This window comes from Asterias amurensis, chromosome 14 (genome assembly GCF_032118995.1).
Source record: "Asterias amurensis chromosome 14, ASM3211899v1".
NCBI classification, from domain to species: domain Eukaryota; kingdom Metazoa; phylum Echinodermata; class Asteroidea; order Forcipulatida; family Asteriidae; genus Asterias; species Asterias amurensis.
In genome coordinates, this window is record NC_092661.1 from 16,941,231 (window position 1) to 16,958,008 (window position 16,778).

The 16,778-nt window shown below is 39.7% G+C and overlaps 1 protein-coding gene across 1 annotated transcript in view; it reads left to right on the forward strand.

Annotated features, from left to right (window-relative positions):
* The window catches only part of LOC139947054 (uncharacterized), a 108,237-nt gene extending 91,802 nt beyond the window's left edge, over positions 1 to 16,435 (forward strand). The window contains exons 34-51 of the mRNA XM_071944882.1: positions 686 to 805; positions 1,516 to 1,659; positions 2,656 to 2,772; positions 3,689 to 3,805; positions 4,529 to 4,637; positions 5,173 to 5,292; positions 5,693 to 5,764; positions 6,392 to 6,463; positions 7,296 to 7,367; positions 7,772 to 7,843; positions 8,320 to 8,394; positions 8,797 to 8,868; positions 9,582 to 9,915; positions 10,282 to 10,677; positions 11,052 to 11,278; positions 12,307 to 12,425; positions 13,039 to 13,277; positions 14,129 to 16,435. Of these exons, the coding sequence (XP_071800983.1) occupies positions 686 to 805; positions 1,516 to 1,659; positions 2,656 to 2,772; positions 3,689 to 3,805; positions 4,529 to 4,637; positions 5,173 to 5,292; positions 5,693 to 5,764; positions 6,392 to 6,463; positions 7,296 to 7,367; positions 7,772 to 7,843; positions 8,320 to 8,394; positions 8,797 to 8,868; positions 9,582 to 9,915; positions 10,282 to 10,677; positions 11,052 to 11,278; positions 12,307 to 12,425; positions 13,039 to 13,277; positions 14,129 to 14,299 (2,648 nt within the window). The 3' untranslated portion in view covers positions 14,300 to 16,435. The remainder of the gene's footprint in view (positions 1 to 685; positions 806 to 1,515; positions 1,660 to 2,655; positions 2,773 to 3,688; positions 3,806 to 4,528; positions 4,638 to 5,172; positions 5,293 to 5,692; positions 5,765 to 6,391; positions 6,464 to 7,295; positions 7,368 to 7,771; positions 7,844 to 8,319; positions 8,395 to 8,796; positions 8,869 to 9,581; positions 9,916 to 10,281; positions 10,678 to 11,051; positions 11,279 to 12,306; positions 12,426 to 13,038; positions 13,278 to 14,128) is intronic.
* The last annotated feature ends 343 nt before the right edge of the window (positions 16,436 to 16,778 follow it).

The window sequence follows — 16,778 nt, forward strand, 5'->3', positions numbered from 1 at the left end:
CTTTTGAATTGTCACCTTTATGACGCAGTATGTCACCATTCAACCAATCATATCACAGGGCGTACACTCAAGGGCGTACGCGTTGACTACATCGGGGCGTCACGCGTTGACGCGCTACCGTTAACGCACGCGTGTGTATTGTGCGTGTGCCGTATGCGTACGACGCTCAGTTAATTTGTTGTGGAAAGAATCTTTATACATAAGTTTGACTACTTTGTTGCTATAAAACTTTACCATTGCAAAACCAAAAAAAAAAGCTTGTTTGAAATGAACAATGGGTCTATGGTCAGCAAGGTAGTTATTCATTATATTTTGCACGGAATTTGAAAGTAAAAACGATAAAAAATTGCATTACAAGGGCACTCGACGATGATGACAAATCCCTAAAATAACCATGATTTAAATAAATTCCACATCCTTGTGGATGAATGTGTCTTTGGTATGATTGTTTGTCGGTTTGTGGATTTTCTTTGTGTGTTTGTTTGTTCGTTTGTTGCAGTGATTGGTTTGTTTGTTTGTTTGTTTGTTTGTCTTTTATTGTTTCCTTTCTTTTGAAGCACTGAACGGATTCCAGTCACAACACCTTTCGATGAGATTTTCAATTTTTTTTAAATAAATGAGATTTTAGACCATCATGAAGAGTGATCATTAATAACGAGCTAAGTTTATTTTCACTTGGTTATAGCGGCAGTGCATGGTGGATTCCAGTGCTATGATGGGGCGTGGCTGCCTGACCACACCCACTGTGATGGAACAAAAGACTGTCCAGGGAACAGTAGAGAAGATGAACCCACCAACAAATGTGGTAAAAGTCATTGTTTTTTTTTTTTTATTGATGTGCTAGTGTCCATTTCATTACGTACAAAAATTAATATATTATATCAATTTTGAAAATGGTATGTGAGTGGTCAGGGAATTTATGACACTACAATCAACCATTTTGAGTTGACTCTATGTCTTATCACTCCACTTTCTTAAAGCCATTGTACACTTTCGGAACAGAAAAAAAGTTCACAGATTTAAAAATAACTTAAAGGGTTTACAGAAGGTAATGGTGAACGACTTCTCTTGGAATATTATTCCATGAAATGCTTTACTTTTTGAGGAAACATTAAAAAAATTATCAAAATTACGGATTTATTTTAAACACATGTCATGACACGGTGAAACGTGCGGAAACAAGGGTGGGTTTTCCCGTTATTTTCTCCCGACTCCGATGACCGATTGAGCCTAAATGTTCACAGGTTTGTTGTTTTATATATAAGTTGTGATACACGAAGTGTGGGCCTTTGGACAACACTGTTTACCGAAAGTGTCCAATTGGCTTTAACTGAAAATTCCAAAACGAAATAGGTACCGTTCGTTTTACAGGTATATAGGCCTAGACCTAATTGTAACAATGGCATAATGGAAAGAAATCAACAGATAGACCCCTATGGTCCAAGTTGTTGTTTTTATTGTTACAGTAATGTCATTAATGTAAGATTTTGTGCTTGTTTTTGTTTCATATTGCAGAGTTTTTCCAGTGTGGTTCAGACCAAAGTCTGATCCAGTGCAACAACGGCGCATGCGCCGACAGGAAACACATTTGCATATACGACTTCGATCAGTACGGCTATCAGACGGGATGCCGTGACGTCACACATCTACGTTTCTGTGGTGAGTTTGTACTTTGGGGGCGTTTTCGAAACGATGGTTTGCTTCAACTTCGGCTCTTGTTTTTGCTAACACTAAACAGATTTGCAATCATGCGCTTTCGGAAAAGAATGCTCATTTCATTTCATTTGTCCTGGTTGTGAAGCAAGTACTCTCAGAAAAGCGAATTGAATCGCTATAATTATTAGTCAATTAAACCCAAATGGAGAGAAGACAAGGAAGGAAGATAAATTGTTAGTTGTGGGAGGAAAACCACAGGGAAATGTTCCAGGGAAAAAATACACGAACTCTTTGTTGCAATGCCTCAAATCCTATATGAAGCAAGTTTACTCTCATAATGCAACTCACAGGTCGACTAGCCATTAACCCAATGGAGAGAAGACAAGGAAGGAATTTCGGTTTTAGATCTAGGAGGAAAACTTCAGAGAAATATTCCAGGGGAAACCAGGCAGTTTATGGTGAAAAACCCAATCCACAAAGTGCCCCAGTGTGATCCGAACTGGTGTCTTACCGAGGAGAGATACGCCCGACTGCCCCAGAAAGGCGGACAGCACCAATTTGCTAAGCCGAAGCCGGGACGTTTTGTTTGTGGGAGGTTTATTCGAACTTTACATAATTTTGTTGTTGTAATTTTTTTCCATTTTTCAAGTGTCCCCTAAAAAAATGTGTAAAGAGAAATAAAAATCTCCGGTAAGACGCCATTTCACATCAATCACAGCTTCATCCCAAGGCAGTTATAACACTGAGTATGGATTACAAGATAAACAAGATTGTGTTGAATTTGACACCGAGAACTATGCATTGAGGTTAAATTTTTGCAAAACAGAGGACCCTGTTACCAATCTCTTTTCATACAGCCAGATGATCAGGTGTACCAGATACTACCATAACACTGATATTTAAGACAACTCTGTGATTATTACTGGGGGATTCAATCCGAAACCAAACTCGCTTGGAGTAATTTAAAACATGATTGTGTGCCAATATTGTTGACCACAGATGAGTTCGAGTGCAGCAATAACACATTCAAATGTCCGGGGTCTTACTGCGTGCCCCTGCACCGGCGATGCGACCTGACGGAGGACTGCCCTGGGGGTGAAGACGAGCTCGGATGCGGTAAGTCTAAACCCTTCTTTATTAAGTAACCTGTTTCATGTTTATCGAATAAAAGAGATGTTGTTGATGTGACTATAGGCCCCTATACGATATCCAGGTCGGGCTTTTCTTTACACGGTGAATATTTTGAGATCAAAGCGTCCAGACAAGATTGTGTCAATATTGGGTGAGGTGACCAGAAAGACCAATACAGAGAGGGGTTGCGGATGAAGGGCCCAAATAAATTGTATTTAGAAACGGCGCCAAAGTAATGCTACACACGCCCACGTGTCAAAACACTGCTGGGTAAAAAATAATATGACTAGGACGAACCATAACCTGTATCAAAATGACAAAGAAATGAGTCCAACTTACGCAAAATCTGAGTTAAAAGGGCTTTAAAAACTTTCAGGAATGGGGCGATGCCTCCCTCATGGGAGCCCAGAATCCAGGTCATTTGTGATCAAAGAAGCTAGGGCTCTAGCAGTGAACCTATAGCACAACCAATGAGCACAACCAAAGCTAGACAGAAATAGAACAGAGGAGGGTTTTGAGGAGGTTTTTTGGAACTTCATTAAGTGATTAACCCGGGAAGTTAAAGAGTCATAGCCCATAAACAAAAGTTGATTCCTACAAGCTTGCCGCTTATTTAGACTATGTCGTCTAGTTACACGTCTGATACGTCACGGAGGCAAAGAAGGCACTAAAGGCGATTGCCTTCATGCCCCCTATGGTGGAACAGTATGCCCTCCAGTAGAAAATTACCATTTCCTCAAAGGATGCCCTTAACCGTGCCCTAATCATACGTCAAACCATGCAAAATGTTTGCAGGCTTTAAGAGACAATGGCTGTTGCAGCTTGTTAATATCCCATTGAGTTTGCCAAGTTTTCTTACAACGGGATTTGATAATCACGATGTTGCTGTTTTTATTTCCAGGTAACTTTACATGTTCTGGGCAATACCAGTGTCACAAATCAAATGTCTGCGTAACGCAGGCGGAGATATGTGATGGTGTGAAACACTGCCCATCTGGGGACGATGAACTATTCTGCGGTAAGGAGACAACAATTCGTTTATTTCTAAGAAAGACAAAAAAATATATATATATACATATTCAAACATTAGACCACAAAGGAATTGCTGTGGGTATTTTTTGAATGATTTGGGGAAAAAAAAAAAAAAAAAAAAAAACAACGGGATTTGAACCAACGACCCCCGGATTTTTGTGCCGGTACTCTACAAACTGATCTATCTAGCCCTATGTTGATGGTCTTTCTATTTTGTCAAATAAATATATTTAGTTTCGATCAGGGCCCAATTTCATAGAGCTGCTTAAGCACAAAATTTTGCTTAAGCAAAAAAATCCTTGCCTAGTAAAATTAATTTACCGGCCAAAACTCCGCTCAATTGTTATGCTAAGTAAACAACAGCTAAATACCAGTCACAAGCAATGTTTATGGCATGAAATTTTTGCCAGTAACATGTGTAAAATAAGCGAGCTATTTTCGTGCTTAAGCGAATTTTTTGCTTAAGCAGCTCTATGAAATTGGCCCCTGATGTAATGCATCCGTTTACTGCCGCATATAGCCAGGGCTGACATTACGATATAACTTGGGAAATATCCAATATAAATATTGCTACAAAAATAAACCGTCTTTCTCAATGGAAACTCCTTACTTGTCTCCTTCTGCTCGTTTGTTTGTTACTCTGTTTGGTTTGTTAGTACAAATTAATGTTCGTTAACCCTATTCCATTTTCTGATTATATGTCACGCAGAAGCTGAGTGCCCAGCCGGGTGTTTATGTTCTGGTCTCTCGTACGTCTGTAAAGGTGTCACGTGGAACAAGGAAACAATCAATGGAATACCGGTAAACATTCGCAAACTGTAAGTGTTTGTTTTAAAGGTTAGGTGTGCAATTCAAAATTCATTAAAATTAACTATCCATTATGACTGATCACATTTACAAACTTTTACAAAATTGAGGTGTATGCTTACAACAGGGGTGTTGTCACTTTTTCTCTGACGAAATATTTTTGAGCAAGACATTTGTTGGATCTTGAACTTACAAAATGCATATTTTATGTTATCGTAATGTGCTGCTGATGTCAGTATAGGCTATCCTATGCTATAGAGCTGTGTATGGTGAATTATATAGAAGCTGAGGAGTCTCCCGAACATCCGATTTAAAGCTACTCCGCTGAAGTATAATAAAGAAGACAGTTCTCTAAGAACACACTCTACCTGGCAAGTAGATACACACATGGTGTTACCGCAAAAAATTGCAATGCCTCAAATCCGATAAAGAAAGAATTGACGTAATGTGATTTTATAATAACAACCTCAGACAACAATGCTATGTTAGATTTGTTTTTCTCCCTTGATTGTGTTCTCATTTTGCTTTATTTTTGTATTTATTTAGGGAAATCAGTAGTATTTTCCCCGAACGCAGACATCGGAGGGAGGCATTGCTTAATTACAACATATCCCTGGAGTATACGTTGATATTGCGTCTGGAGGAGCTTCAACAACTAGCTGAATTGTAAGCAGATATCTTCAATTTCTGGACAAATAAAATGGAAGGGGACATGATTTTGTTTAATGTAGTTTTAATGCACTGGTTACCGTTGTGCGAAAGCATTTTATTCAGATTGGAAAAAATGGAGTTTATGCATATTTGTTTTTGGGACCGTTCGACTGTATTCCTATTATAGACTGATTTATACTATCGAAAACTGCTGTAGGTTTTAATCAAATGTCTGTATTGCAGTTATTTTTATGAGTGATTACCAAGCGTATACCTTCCCATTAACATTAATTTAAATACACCGTTGTCATGCACAAAAAAAAAATGCTAACGATACTAAAGCGAAGTGTTTTTAACTGTTTATAATGAGATTATCAATACCATAACATGATTTTCCCTTTTGTGTTGTATGTAGAGACCTTTCCGGTAATAACATTGGCGAGCTGAAACCAGGGATGTTCAGGAATCAGAAAAACTTGTATAAACTGTAAGTACATGAAATATGAAATATACAAAATTATAAAAACACGTAAGCTTGGGTACTTATTGTCACAAAACAAAATATAATGTCCACAGATTTACATTAAACTTACTCAGTTTGAAGACAATGATAGTAGAAGGCTTCCCTTAAAATATTACTTGCTGTAGTTTTTGTAAAATGAGTACTATATAACAAGTCACTCTGAGTGAGACGAATTGTATGTAAAAATGTATTAACCAGAAACTATGGTTTGTTATGGTAAAATACCATAACTGGTTGATACGTTTTGACACGCTAAAACTGAGACTAAAATGTGGCATGGTTTTACTCATTTCTCAAAAACAACAGCACCTCAGCAAGTAAGGGAGGCTCTCTATTATCATTTTTTCCAAACTGTTTAAGTTTAATGTAAATCTGTGGAAATTGTGTAAAAAGTACCCAGACCCTTAATGCACATTGTTAGCATACAATCTGCTTGGTCACAAGCAATGGGGAGCTGTTGATATTATAAAACATTAAGAAAGAGGTAATTTCTCTCTCAAATAATAAGAGACTTCAGCCGAAGGCTGTTATAATAATGCATCTGAAAGCACAGTAAGAAAATACAACAAGGTTGTTTTTTTCTTCTTTCAGGGTCCTGGCGAACAACAATATCACAAAGCTTAAAAATGGAACCTTTGAGGGACTTCGACGTTTGCAATTTCTGTAAGTCTATTTTGTTTGTGAAACCGACACATTGTTTTGTTTGATCGTCTATATTATCTGTTTTAATTTATACGGTTCATGTATGCTTTTCTGCTATTTTTAATTACTGTATTTTAATATGCAAACCGAAAAAGTTGTTTTTTTATGCGAGGCATGATGAATAAAGATTTGAATTGAATTTGAATTGATTAAGGATATTGGTAAAATAGTTGCACTCACACTGTCTCACTTTAACTTTCCCAAGTAGTAATTTGGTAAAGTTTGTAAGGTGAGACCGTGTAATTGTTAACTTGCTTGTAACAACTTGCCTTGCTGTTATTCAACTACCGCGGAGTAGACTTGGAATTCTTGGGGACTATACTTAGGTCTGAAAATTATCATAGAACTATCTAAAAGCCACAAAATCAGCTAAGCACATCAAAATTGTGATTCCCAGTAAAATGTCACAGCCAACCACGTTGTTACTGTTTATACTTACTATTTTCTGCTTCTAAAAGCCATCAAATAAACATTGTTTTGTTCTTTGGAACATTTCGGTTGTATTAGTTTTAAACGTAGATAAATGCAATAGGTCTACAGCTTAAACTACAAATTGTATCACGTTTTGGAGACATTTTTGAGAAGGAAGAAATACACTGATAAGCGTTACTGCCGTCGGATTCAAATTTTGGGCCGTAAAAACAGATGTCTTTTTACACAACCACACAACCTCGATCTGAATTTTTTTCTCAAAAATACTTTATTTGTTTTATCGAATGCTTGGCTTCTAACCAAAAAGTTGGTTTTGCCATTCAGTTCGACATGTGTGCTCAAAAATTATGTTTCATTGCAGAAATTTAACGGGCAATCCACTGGTCGAAATAGAGTCAGGAGCTTTCTCTGACGTCATCGCGCTGCCTGATTTGTGAGTATTTATTAATATTTTCTGCAATTTTTTATATATGTTTTTTGTTATGCAAGTTTGCTCCAAACAAGGCTTATGGTCACTCTTGGTATGGGGCTACACGAAGAAAAACAATATTTCAAGTGGAAAGTATACTCAGGGGAGCTGAAGGTAGGAATTGGCATTCCTCTTAAAACAGTCTAGATTATTTTAATTTGTTAAAAAGTACAATTTTATTAGTACAAGATTTAATTAAATGACGTGAGCATTCACCAAGCAGCTGTTTCAATTACATTGTTATTTAGCCAGCAGCAGGTCAAGCCTTTGGCAACCAAAGTCTTGATTATTAAAATGTTGCCTTTCTTAGTGTCTAGATCTATATAATCAATAATCGATAAACGATACTAATCGATTTCTCCCTGCAGGGATCTTGGAGGGCTGAATTTAACTTATTTACAAAATGGTGTCTTCAAGGGATTGGACGCCTTGCAAACACTGTAAGTTCTTTTCTAATCGTTACGAAACTTTAACCCTCCCACTATCACTTTTGTTTTTCACAACAACCCTACCAACGTATAGACAAAGAGCACATTAATCTTTCCTAAAATTACTCGTTGTTGATTTTTATGCAAAACAAACCCAGGTGAAACCATTTGAAGGTCTATCCTCAGACAAGCCTGAATTGCATGGTATGACCCTTTAAGCAGTATGAATGATAGGATGATCTGTAACTTAGTTAGGAAACAGTTACGGTGTGTTCAAAACACTTGCAGTTTTACAGTGTAAAAACGTAATTATTAGCACATAAAGACATTTTTCCAAGGAATGAAATCAACATTGCAAATGAAGCAATCAAGTTTTCCCTGCGTAGTGCACGCTGATGTGCCTTCATATTAGTAACGCCATAGCAAAGTTGAAGTGGAAAACAATGCAATTATTATAATTATTGCTATTTATTTTGTTTTCCTCTTAGAGACGTAAGCAACAACAGTGAGTTGACTGTTGTCGACAGTGGAGCTTTTGACGGACTTCGGATGACAAATAAACTGTATGTCATTTGATCAACTTCTTACTCATAGTTAAAACAAAATTATGAAGATTTCTAGTGATGTTTGGTTTGGATATTTTGCAGGGGTGGGTCGAGTGTATCGGTCAACGTGCATACGAGGGTTTTGTGTACGAGTCAGTGGGTGAATTCCCTTGAGACAGCGGACAAGTCTATGTTGTAAAAAATCCAGCGGATAAACATCCTTGCCCTGTGGCCACTCAAACTTTGAATTGTTTTGTTTTTCAAGCGTTTTCTTTTAGTTGGGGAAAATGAGATATTGACTATAAAGTTCATACGCAAAGTAATTAAAACGCTCAATAAGGCTGTTGTAAGTGGCAGTGTATCGCACTAAGGGTTGATGATCTTTAACATCAGTTTAATTCTTTTCTAATTCTCTGATAGGGATATTCGTGGGACTACAATAAGCAAGGTGGACCCCAATATGTTTGATGGCCTGGATAGCCTGCAGACACTGTGAGTAAAGACAGGTCAACTTTTTATTGTGCCTCCTACTATGAGGCTTACACATTGATCGGTTTTCACTGATGAACCAGCCACCTCAAGGACAGTCATTACCCTCCCAAACTAGTTTACAGCAGTTTGTGAAACCAGTGTGGCTTCGACATGTGTGTGCAAACAAGTACCTCTTCTGTTGCCTCTTGGGCGAGGTAGACAAGACACTCTAGGTACCCTATGAAAACAGCCTTTATATTCCTTCGAGAAAAAAATACCTCTCTGTTGCCTCATAGACAAAGTTAACGAGTGTGAGGCACTATCCCTAACAGCCTTCACTTTCCGTTGCATACGATACGCAGCAAATAATTGACTCCTTTCAGGTACGCAGACAAGTACCTCTTCTGGTTGCCTCATGGACGAGGTGTGAGGTACTATCCCAAACAGCCTCTCCATTTAATATACGATAAACAGCATAAACATTTTATTGACTCCCTTCAAGTATGTAGACAAGTACCTTTTCATCAGCTGCCCTCCTATAAGACAAGTCTGACACAACGTACGTGTGATACCCCAAACAACCACTTTCTATACGATATACAGCATAAACATTGACTCTGTCCAGATATGCAGACAAGTACCTCTCTGGTTGCCTCCTAGACGAGGTGTGAGGTACTATACCCCAAACAACCTTTGACTTTCCGTTATACGATAACCAGCATGACTCTTTTCAGGTATGCAGACAAGTACCTCTTCTGTTGCCTCCTGGACGAGACCGACACCTGTGTGGCTCCCATTGACGAGTTCTCCTCCTGTAAGGACCTCATGAGGAACCCCATCCTTCGAGTCTTCATCTGGATCCTAGGGTTTAGCGCCCTCATCGGCAATGCCTTCGTCATCATCTGGCGAGTCCGGAGCAAGGATCGTGAGCAGTCCAAGAAGATACAGACCTTCCTGATTCTCAACCTGGCCGTAGCGGACCTCCTGATGGGGGTTTATATGATCATTATTGCCAGTGCTGATCTTCACTACCGGAGTGGATATATGATCCATGCTGAGGAGTGGCAGGCAAGGACTTAAAAAAACTTTAAGTTTTGACGCCCCAAAAGATCAAACAAGACGAAAACAGACAAGGTCATGCTTTTACAAAAACAGTTACTGTTTGAAGACTTGTTTTCTACTCAGTTGGTATAATTTGGGTGATATATATTTCGGGATTGTTGTAGGGGAATTATCTGTCATGTTGACTTGATCCCCCCGGCAGTTATCCTGTATACTTATTCACTTGATACGCCTGGCAGTTATTGGCTTTTTACTTATTCCCTTGAATATACACGTTTTTCAGACAGTCTTAAAGGCCCATTTACAGTCATCCATTAATTATTAAGAATATATACTCTTTGTTTTAACAAACTTGTGTTTGTATTTCAAAAGGAGAGCATCGTGTGCCAAATGGCTGGCTTTATATCCGTCCTCTCCAGCGAAGCCTCGGTCTTTCTCCTCGTTCTCATCACCACCGACCGGTTCCTCGGCGTCGTGTTCCCCTTCAGTATCTGGCGTCTTCACACCAAGTCAGCCCGTTACGCCGCGGCCGTCCTCTGGCTGCTCGCCCTGTTCCTCAGCCTACTCCCCGTGGTGCTCCGGCCGGTGTTTGTGGCGCGGTTCTACGGACGGTCAAGCGTGTGCCTCGCGCTGCCGTTCACACGGACGAAGCAACCGGGCTGGCAGTACTCGGTCGTGCTGTTCCTCGGTGTCAATCTCCTGGGCTTTCTGGTTATCTTCTTATGTTACTTTTCCATGTATATTGCCATCAAGAGGGCTTCCAAACAGGTAAGAACCATGTATTATGAATTTCATTTCATATCTCTGATGTTTTTTGTTTTTTTTTTAGTTGTTTTTACCATGGTATCTTTCTGCTCCCTTGGGAGTATACCTATATAGTCCCGGGCTGCCGTGTCCATCCGAAGGCTTGTTCATACACAACATTAGCCTCTTCCCTCGCAGGTACCCATTAATACCCCTGTGTGAAGAAATGCTATAATAGTAGACTTTCTTGCTCAAGAACCCAAGTGCAATGACTGGGATTCGAACCCACACTCCGGTGACTTAACCCACCAGAACTTGACAACCTATGACTCAAATACCCCAGACTTGGACAATGAAGGACAGATCTCACAAACCGCTTTCTCGTATTCTCCCACCAGTGCACGAGAAAACGCGAGACGATGGAAGAGATCAAGATGGCGACCAAAATGGGCATTATAGTTGGCACTGATTTCCTTTGTTGGATGCCGATCATCACAATGGGTCTATTGTCCCTGTCAGGGAAGACGACTATACCACAGGAGATGTACGCCTGGGCAGCTGTGTTTATGCTACCGGTCAACTCTGCTGCAAACCCATACCTTTACACTATCTCAAGTCTCGACAGGTGAGTTATTATGTATGCCACTACGTAACTACAATGACAATGACAATGACATTGACAATGACAGCTGTCAGATATGACTATACGGCCTCCACCTGCTGCTAACCATACCTTTATACCATCTCAAGTCTCGACAGGTGAATAATTAATGTATGCCACTACGTAACTACAATGACAATGACAATGACAATGACATTGACAATGGCAGCTGTCAGTATGACTATACGGCCTCCACTCTGCTGCAAACCCCTACCTTTATACCATCTCAAGTTTCGACAGGTGAGTTATTGTGTATGCCACTACGTAACTACAATGACAATGACAATGACATTGACAATGACAGCTGTCAGTATGACTGTCTTAAAATGGCCTCCATTCTGCTGCTAACCCCTACCTTAATACCATATCAAGTATCGACAGGTGAGTTATTATGTATGCCACCACAAGAACTACAATTCTTACTACAATTCCATGACAATGACAATGACAGTGTGACAATACATATTTCCCTTTATATTACAGCCTCCAATGCACGGAGATAAAGAAGCTTTAAAAATACAATACTTTTAAGTATTGTATTAGAATAAATCAAAGTTACAAAAACACAATTACTTCTTGAATTGTGCAATATTCATAATCATGGACGTTAAACCAATGTTTGTATGACCAATTATTCATTAAGCACATGTAAAAATATGAACTCAATTAGTCGTCGAAGTTGCGAGATCATAATTATTGGAAGAAAAAACACCCCTGCCACACGAAGCTGTGTGCTTCCAAATGTTTGACTTCGGGTCCTCAAAATCTAGTTCTGTGGTCTCGAAATCAACTTCAACTATTTTAGTGGAAAATTACTTCTTTTTCGAAAACTACGTTACTTCAGAGGGAGCCGTTTCTCACAGTGTTTTATACTATCAACAGCTCCCCATTACTCATTACCAAGTCAGTTTTTATGCTAACCAATATTTTGAGTAATTACCAATAGTGTCTAGTGCCGTTAACTCGGGTTTTGTTTGTGAATGATGCTACAGGACAAGGAAAAAAGCTAGGACGTCAACATCATCGCCAACATGGCGGACAGAATGCACGCGTGACGTCAGTGTTGACTTCGAGATGGTGAAATACGCAAAAGTTGACGGCAACTCGAAAGGTATAAATGCTGTTGTGTTATCTATGAATGTTCTTACATAAACGCTGATTCTTAAAAATGCCGAAAATTGACCCAGACTATGCTCATTTCCGAGTCCTTGTGCACTGTATGTGCGGGAGAAGGGGTTTGCTCTCGTAAATTTACATCACAATTGCCATAGGGTTTTATGTTCTTTATAATCCTCCAGCTGTTTTAACTAAGACCAACTTTGTTTAATCAAGTTTTTAAGTTTATGAATAATGATACCGAATTATGTAGCGCCTTACAGTGGTTAACAGGGTGCTGCAGTACATTAGCAGCCACTGCCAGAAACACCAGGGCAAACCCCCTTTTCTAATAGCGATAAGCAAACAGCTCTTTTACGTATACATTACACAACACACGACACCTACGTCTTTACGTCCCATCCGAAGGACAAATCAACTGTGCATTGTTTTAAAGGAATAAGAGTTTCAGGACTGGGACTCGAGCCCAGACTCTTCTGCTCCAAAACGTCAGAGATTGAGTCTGGCACTCTTGACCACTCGGCCACACGACACGCCGATGAGTAGCCTTCGGTACAAAGAACCCAAAACAGGAGGTAACACAATTTCGGCTTCATACTCTTTTTCAGAAAACCCAACTCTGATGTCCACGGTCTTCACGGAGCAGACTGAGAACCGGGTCTTGCCCCTGATGGGTACCCGTGGTCATGCCTTCATGCTACGGCAGTACATCGCCACGATGAAGACCCCTCTCGGTGTTTCGGACGTAGCTGCTATCGAGAATGATTTAAGGAGGGCCCTGGATTTCTTGCATAAAAACGGCATCGCACACGGACAGGTGGACGAGGATTTTGTGGCAGTTGATAAGGTTTGATTTCCTCCTTCCAAGATGTTTAATTCTCACATTTGTTTTGCAACCATCTTTAACATAACACATACTGCGCCGGGAGTGTCTTTTAGACTGTGGCTTGTTATAAATGGTTATGCCTACTATCAATATGATTATTAAATTTGCATAGTGTCAACTATCCATGACCAACCATATTCCGAGACGCTGGAAAATGAAGACAAACACACATGGAGACGATGACTAGAGCAAGCTAGTCGAAACGTTGAAACCAATTCAAGAACTGACTCTGCGGTAGTGCAGTTAATTACGATCCTATAAGCTAAAGTAGTATGTCCCAGCTTATTGTCTATACATTTCGCTCCGGTGGTAGTTAAAAAGCACAGGACAGTAGAGAAGTCTCCCGAACATCCGATAAATCTACTCCGCAGTAGTAGAACAAAGCAAGACAGTTTTCTAAAGAACAAACTCTACCTGGTAGGTAGATACACACATGGTGTTACCGCAAACCAAATATAACTCGAGTATAGGGTTAGATAAGTTCCTTAAAATACCACGGTGGTGCCTTAACATTTAAATGTATATTGTGTGGCCTATAGATTTACTTGCAAGCAACTTAATCTTTACTACCCCGTAACACGCAGCTCTGTATTGCAATCACTGTGTGGACATTTCTTTGTTCTTAGGACAGCCATTATTCCTCAACACGGTAGACAAAACTATGTGGGGATGTGTAAGTCCGAATAGTGTTTCAATTCCCTACACTATGTGGACTTCCTTTGTTCACAGGTCCACACTGCAAACGTAGTGTTAAAACACACACACAAACACCTCAATAAAAATGTCAATCTAATCCATCTTTATATATGCAGGAAAAGAAAGAAGGACGCATAGCATTTCTTGTCATGCGCGGAGAGCCACTTGATTTAGAGGACAGGAATGGTGGTGGGACGCCCTCTTCGGCCGATGAGGAGGTACCACTGCTTCGTCGAGACAACCGACAGCTTGATGAACTACTCGCAAGGCTCAGGGGATCGCACTGAGGGACGGTTACAACAGTACAATTTCGAAATCCTTCAGAACGCACGTGCGTGGAAGTCTCTCGCCGGTTGAAGCAGAAAACAATGCTTAATAAAACCTACATCTATGATTGAAGCACGGACTTCTTGTAAGTCACCTAAAGTCAACTTTCTGACCAGGAGAATTAGACTACAAAGGAGGCGTTTGGATGTTTTAATATGACAGAACAATCAGTAACGTGGTGGGCAATGTGTAACAAAATATCACCACACACACAAAAATCCACCCAGTCACGTGTAACCATCAAAGATAAAGAAAAACGATTAGATCGATTAATGTGTGTCGCAAAAAAGGGTCATACATTCAGACTACTCGTGCTTCTTGCGATATGAAGTTCTTGCCGGGTAAAGTCCAGGCTGAATATGACTTGAATATGATCAGCAACGACAGAGTATAAGAATCTACTCTCTGGTAAAGGTAGATTGGTTGTGTCGGTTGGTGTTGACGACCTCGGGAAGTTTTACTCGAGGAATTGGTTTGTTTTCCACCTGTCAGTCTTGTGCTTTCAAAGAATACTCCATTCGAGGTGTTTTTTTTTTTAACTGCAGATTAGTAGTGACGACATAACTCACGGGCTTGGAAGTCGTTTATAGCTTGCCCAATGGTAACTTTCTGCTGTTGAGGAGGATTACAAGGGGAGGCGGTGGGATTTTTTTTTTTTTTTTTTTTTTTATATGACAAACAATCAATACCGGGATGGGCAACTTGTAACTAAAAGAACATTACAACAAAAATCCACCCGCGTGTATAACCTAATGATGGAAAAAGGTATGTTCGTGTAGTTACTAAGCTTGTTCCATAATATTGCACAAAAAGTCATATTAAGGGAAGTTGTACTTTTTGAAAATGCTATATTTTTGGAGAAGATGGATGTAGGATTTAATTTGATAGGCCTATATCTGTTTGTCTGTCTTGTCTGTTAACTGCCGAGAAAAACGAGAGCAAATAGTAACGATTTAAGCACTCGGTAATAACTCACACTCAAACGGTGGTCGGCCAGAGTATAGTTGCAATTTTTCTCTAAAACGGAATGACACCTGGTGAACCAATAATCACTAAACCCTCGAGAATAATCTACTTTCAACAAGTTATCTTCGTAGTAACTTTGAAGTTTTGTTCTTCTTTTCAATTTCTTTTCAATTCCTGCAAATGATGTAAATACAGAAATACTTTATGAACTTCTTTGAGATTAAACATTGGGACCGACTCGAGCAAACTCCTGGCTCGAAATTTTATGAAGCTTGTGAATTGGAAAAAGAAGACGAAAAAAAACAACATTTTATTGACGTGCTTTTGTTTACCGTCCAGCTTTACAGCGTTATTTGTACGCAAACATTGAGCTTTTGTTCAAAGTTTCAAAAAGTTTCAAAACGTTGTATTTGTTTTGTGTGCATGGTTATCTAAAAATTAACCTTATGCCACATCAATATATAATTATCACAGTTAAAAAGCCAGTTTGTTTTGGGCTGATGCAATCCGTGCAACCGCCGACTACAGCAAAAAGTGATGACGGTCTGGTCCCTTCCTAACGGTGAATCAGAAAAATGTTGTGGATGATGAGAAAGAAGACTGCTCAGATTTGGCGCCAAAAGAAGCGAGGTATGCGAAATGAGCGCGGCAAATACGGGATAGGTGAATATGAGAGGAGATGAATGAGAGGTGATAGCTAGGTTTGAGAGTTATTTGTTTCACTGTGTTAGGTGTATATAATAACAAGTGGCGTGTCCAAGGAAAGACAAACACTCTGAGAGAAGAACATGGGGCTACCAAAACACCAGACTACAAACGAGAGACGAGGGGAGTGGTCACGTGGTGATAGAATAACAAATTTCTTAAAATACTCTTTCATATAGTTTATAGTTTTGTTGATGTGTACAGCACATGAGGCTTGAAGCAGCACACGGGTATTTGGTTTTAACCAGTAGCTTAAGATGTATAGCCTATAGTGTAAAGAATGAAAAACAAATTTTCTATTATGAGAGAGACCCGGGGGAGGGTAGACATAGGTCTTGTGCAAAATGAAAGGGGTGAAGATTATGATAGAATAAGTGATGATACAAAAGGTGACTATGGTGATGATGACGATGATGGTGATAATTACGATGTGGGGGGGGGTGTTGATGGTGAAGATTATGATGAGGAGGGGGGTGGGGATGATGATGATGATGATGATGGTGGTGATGATGATTACGACGGGGGGGGGGGGGTGAGAGGTGATGATTTCACTGGTGTCATTTCAACACCACATTGTGTTAACTTTGACTCTTTCTTGATGTGTATGACGTCACCAATGGTGTCAATGTTAAACCTCAGTGTAGTGTAATGTTGGTGATGACGCTGATGATGATGGAGCAATTAAAAAAGGCGATGAGAACATGTGCGTTCTGTTGGGGACCAGACCCGAGACTAAGAGTGAAGGGGACAGGAACCCGTTCAACAAAA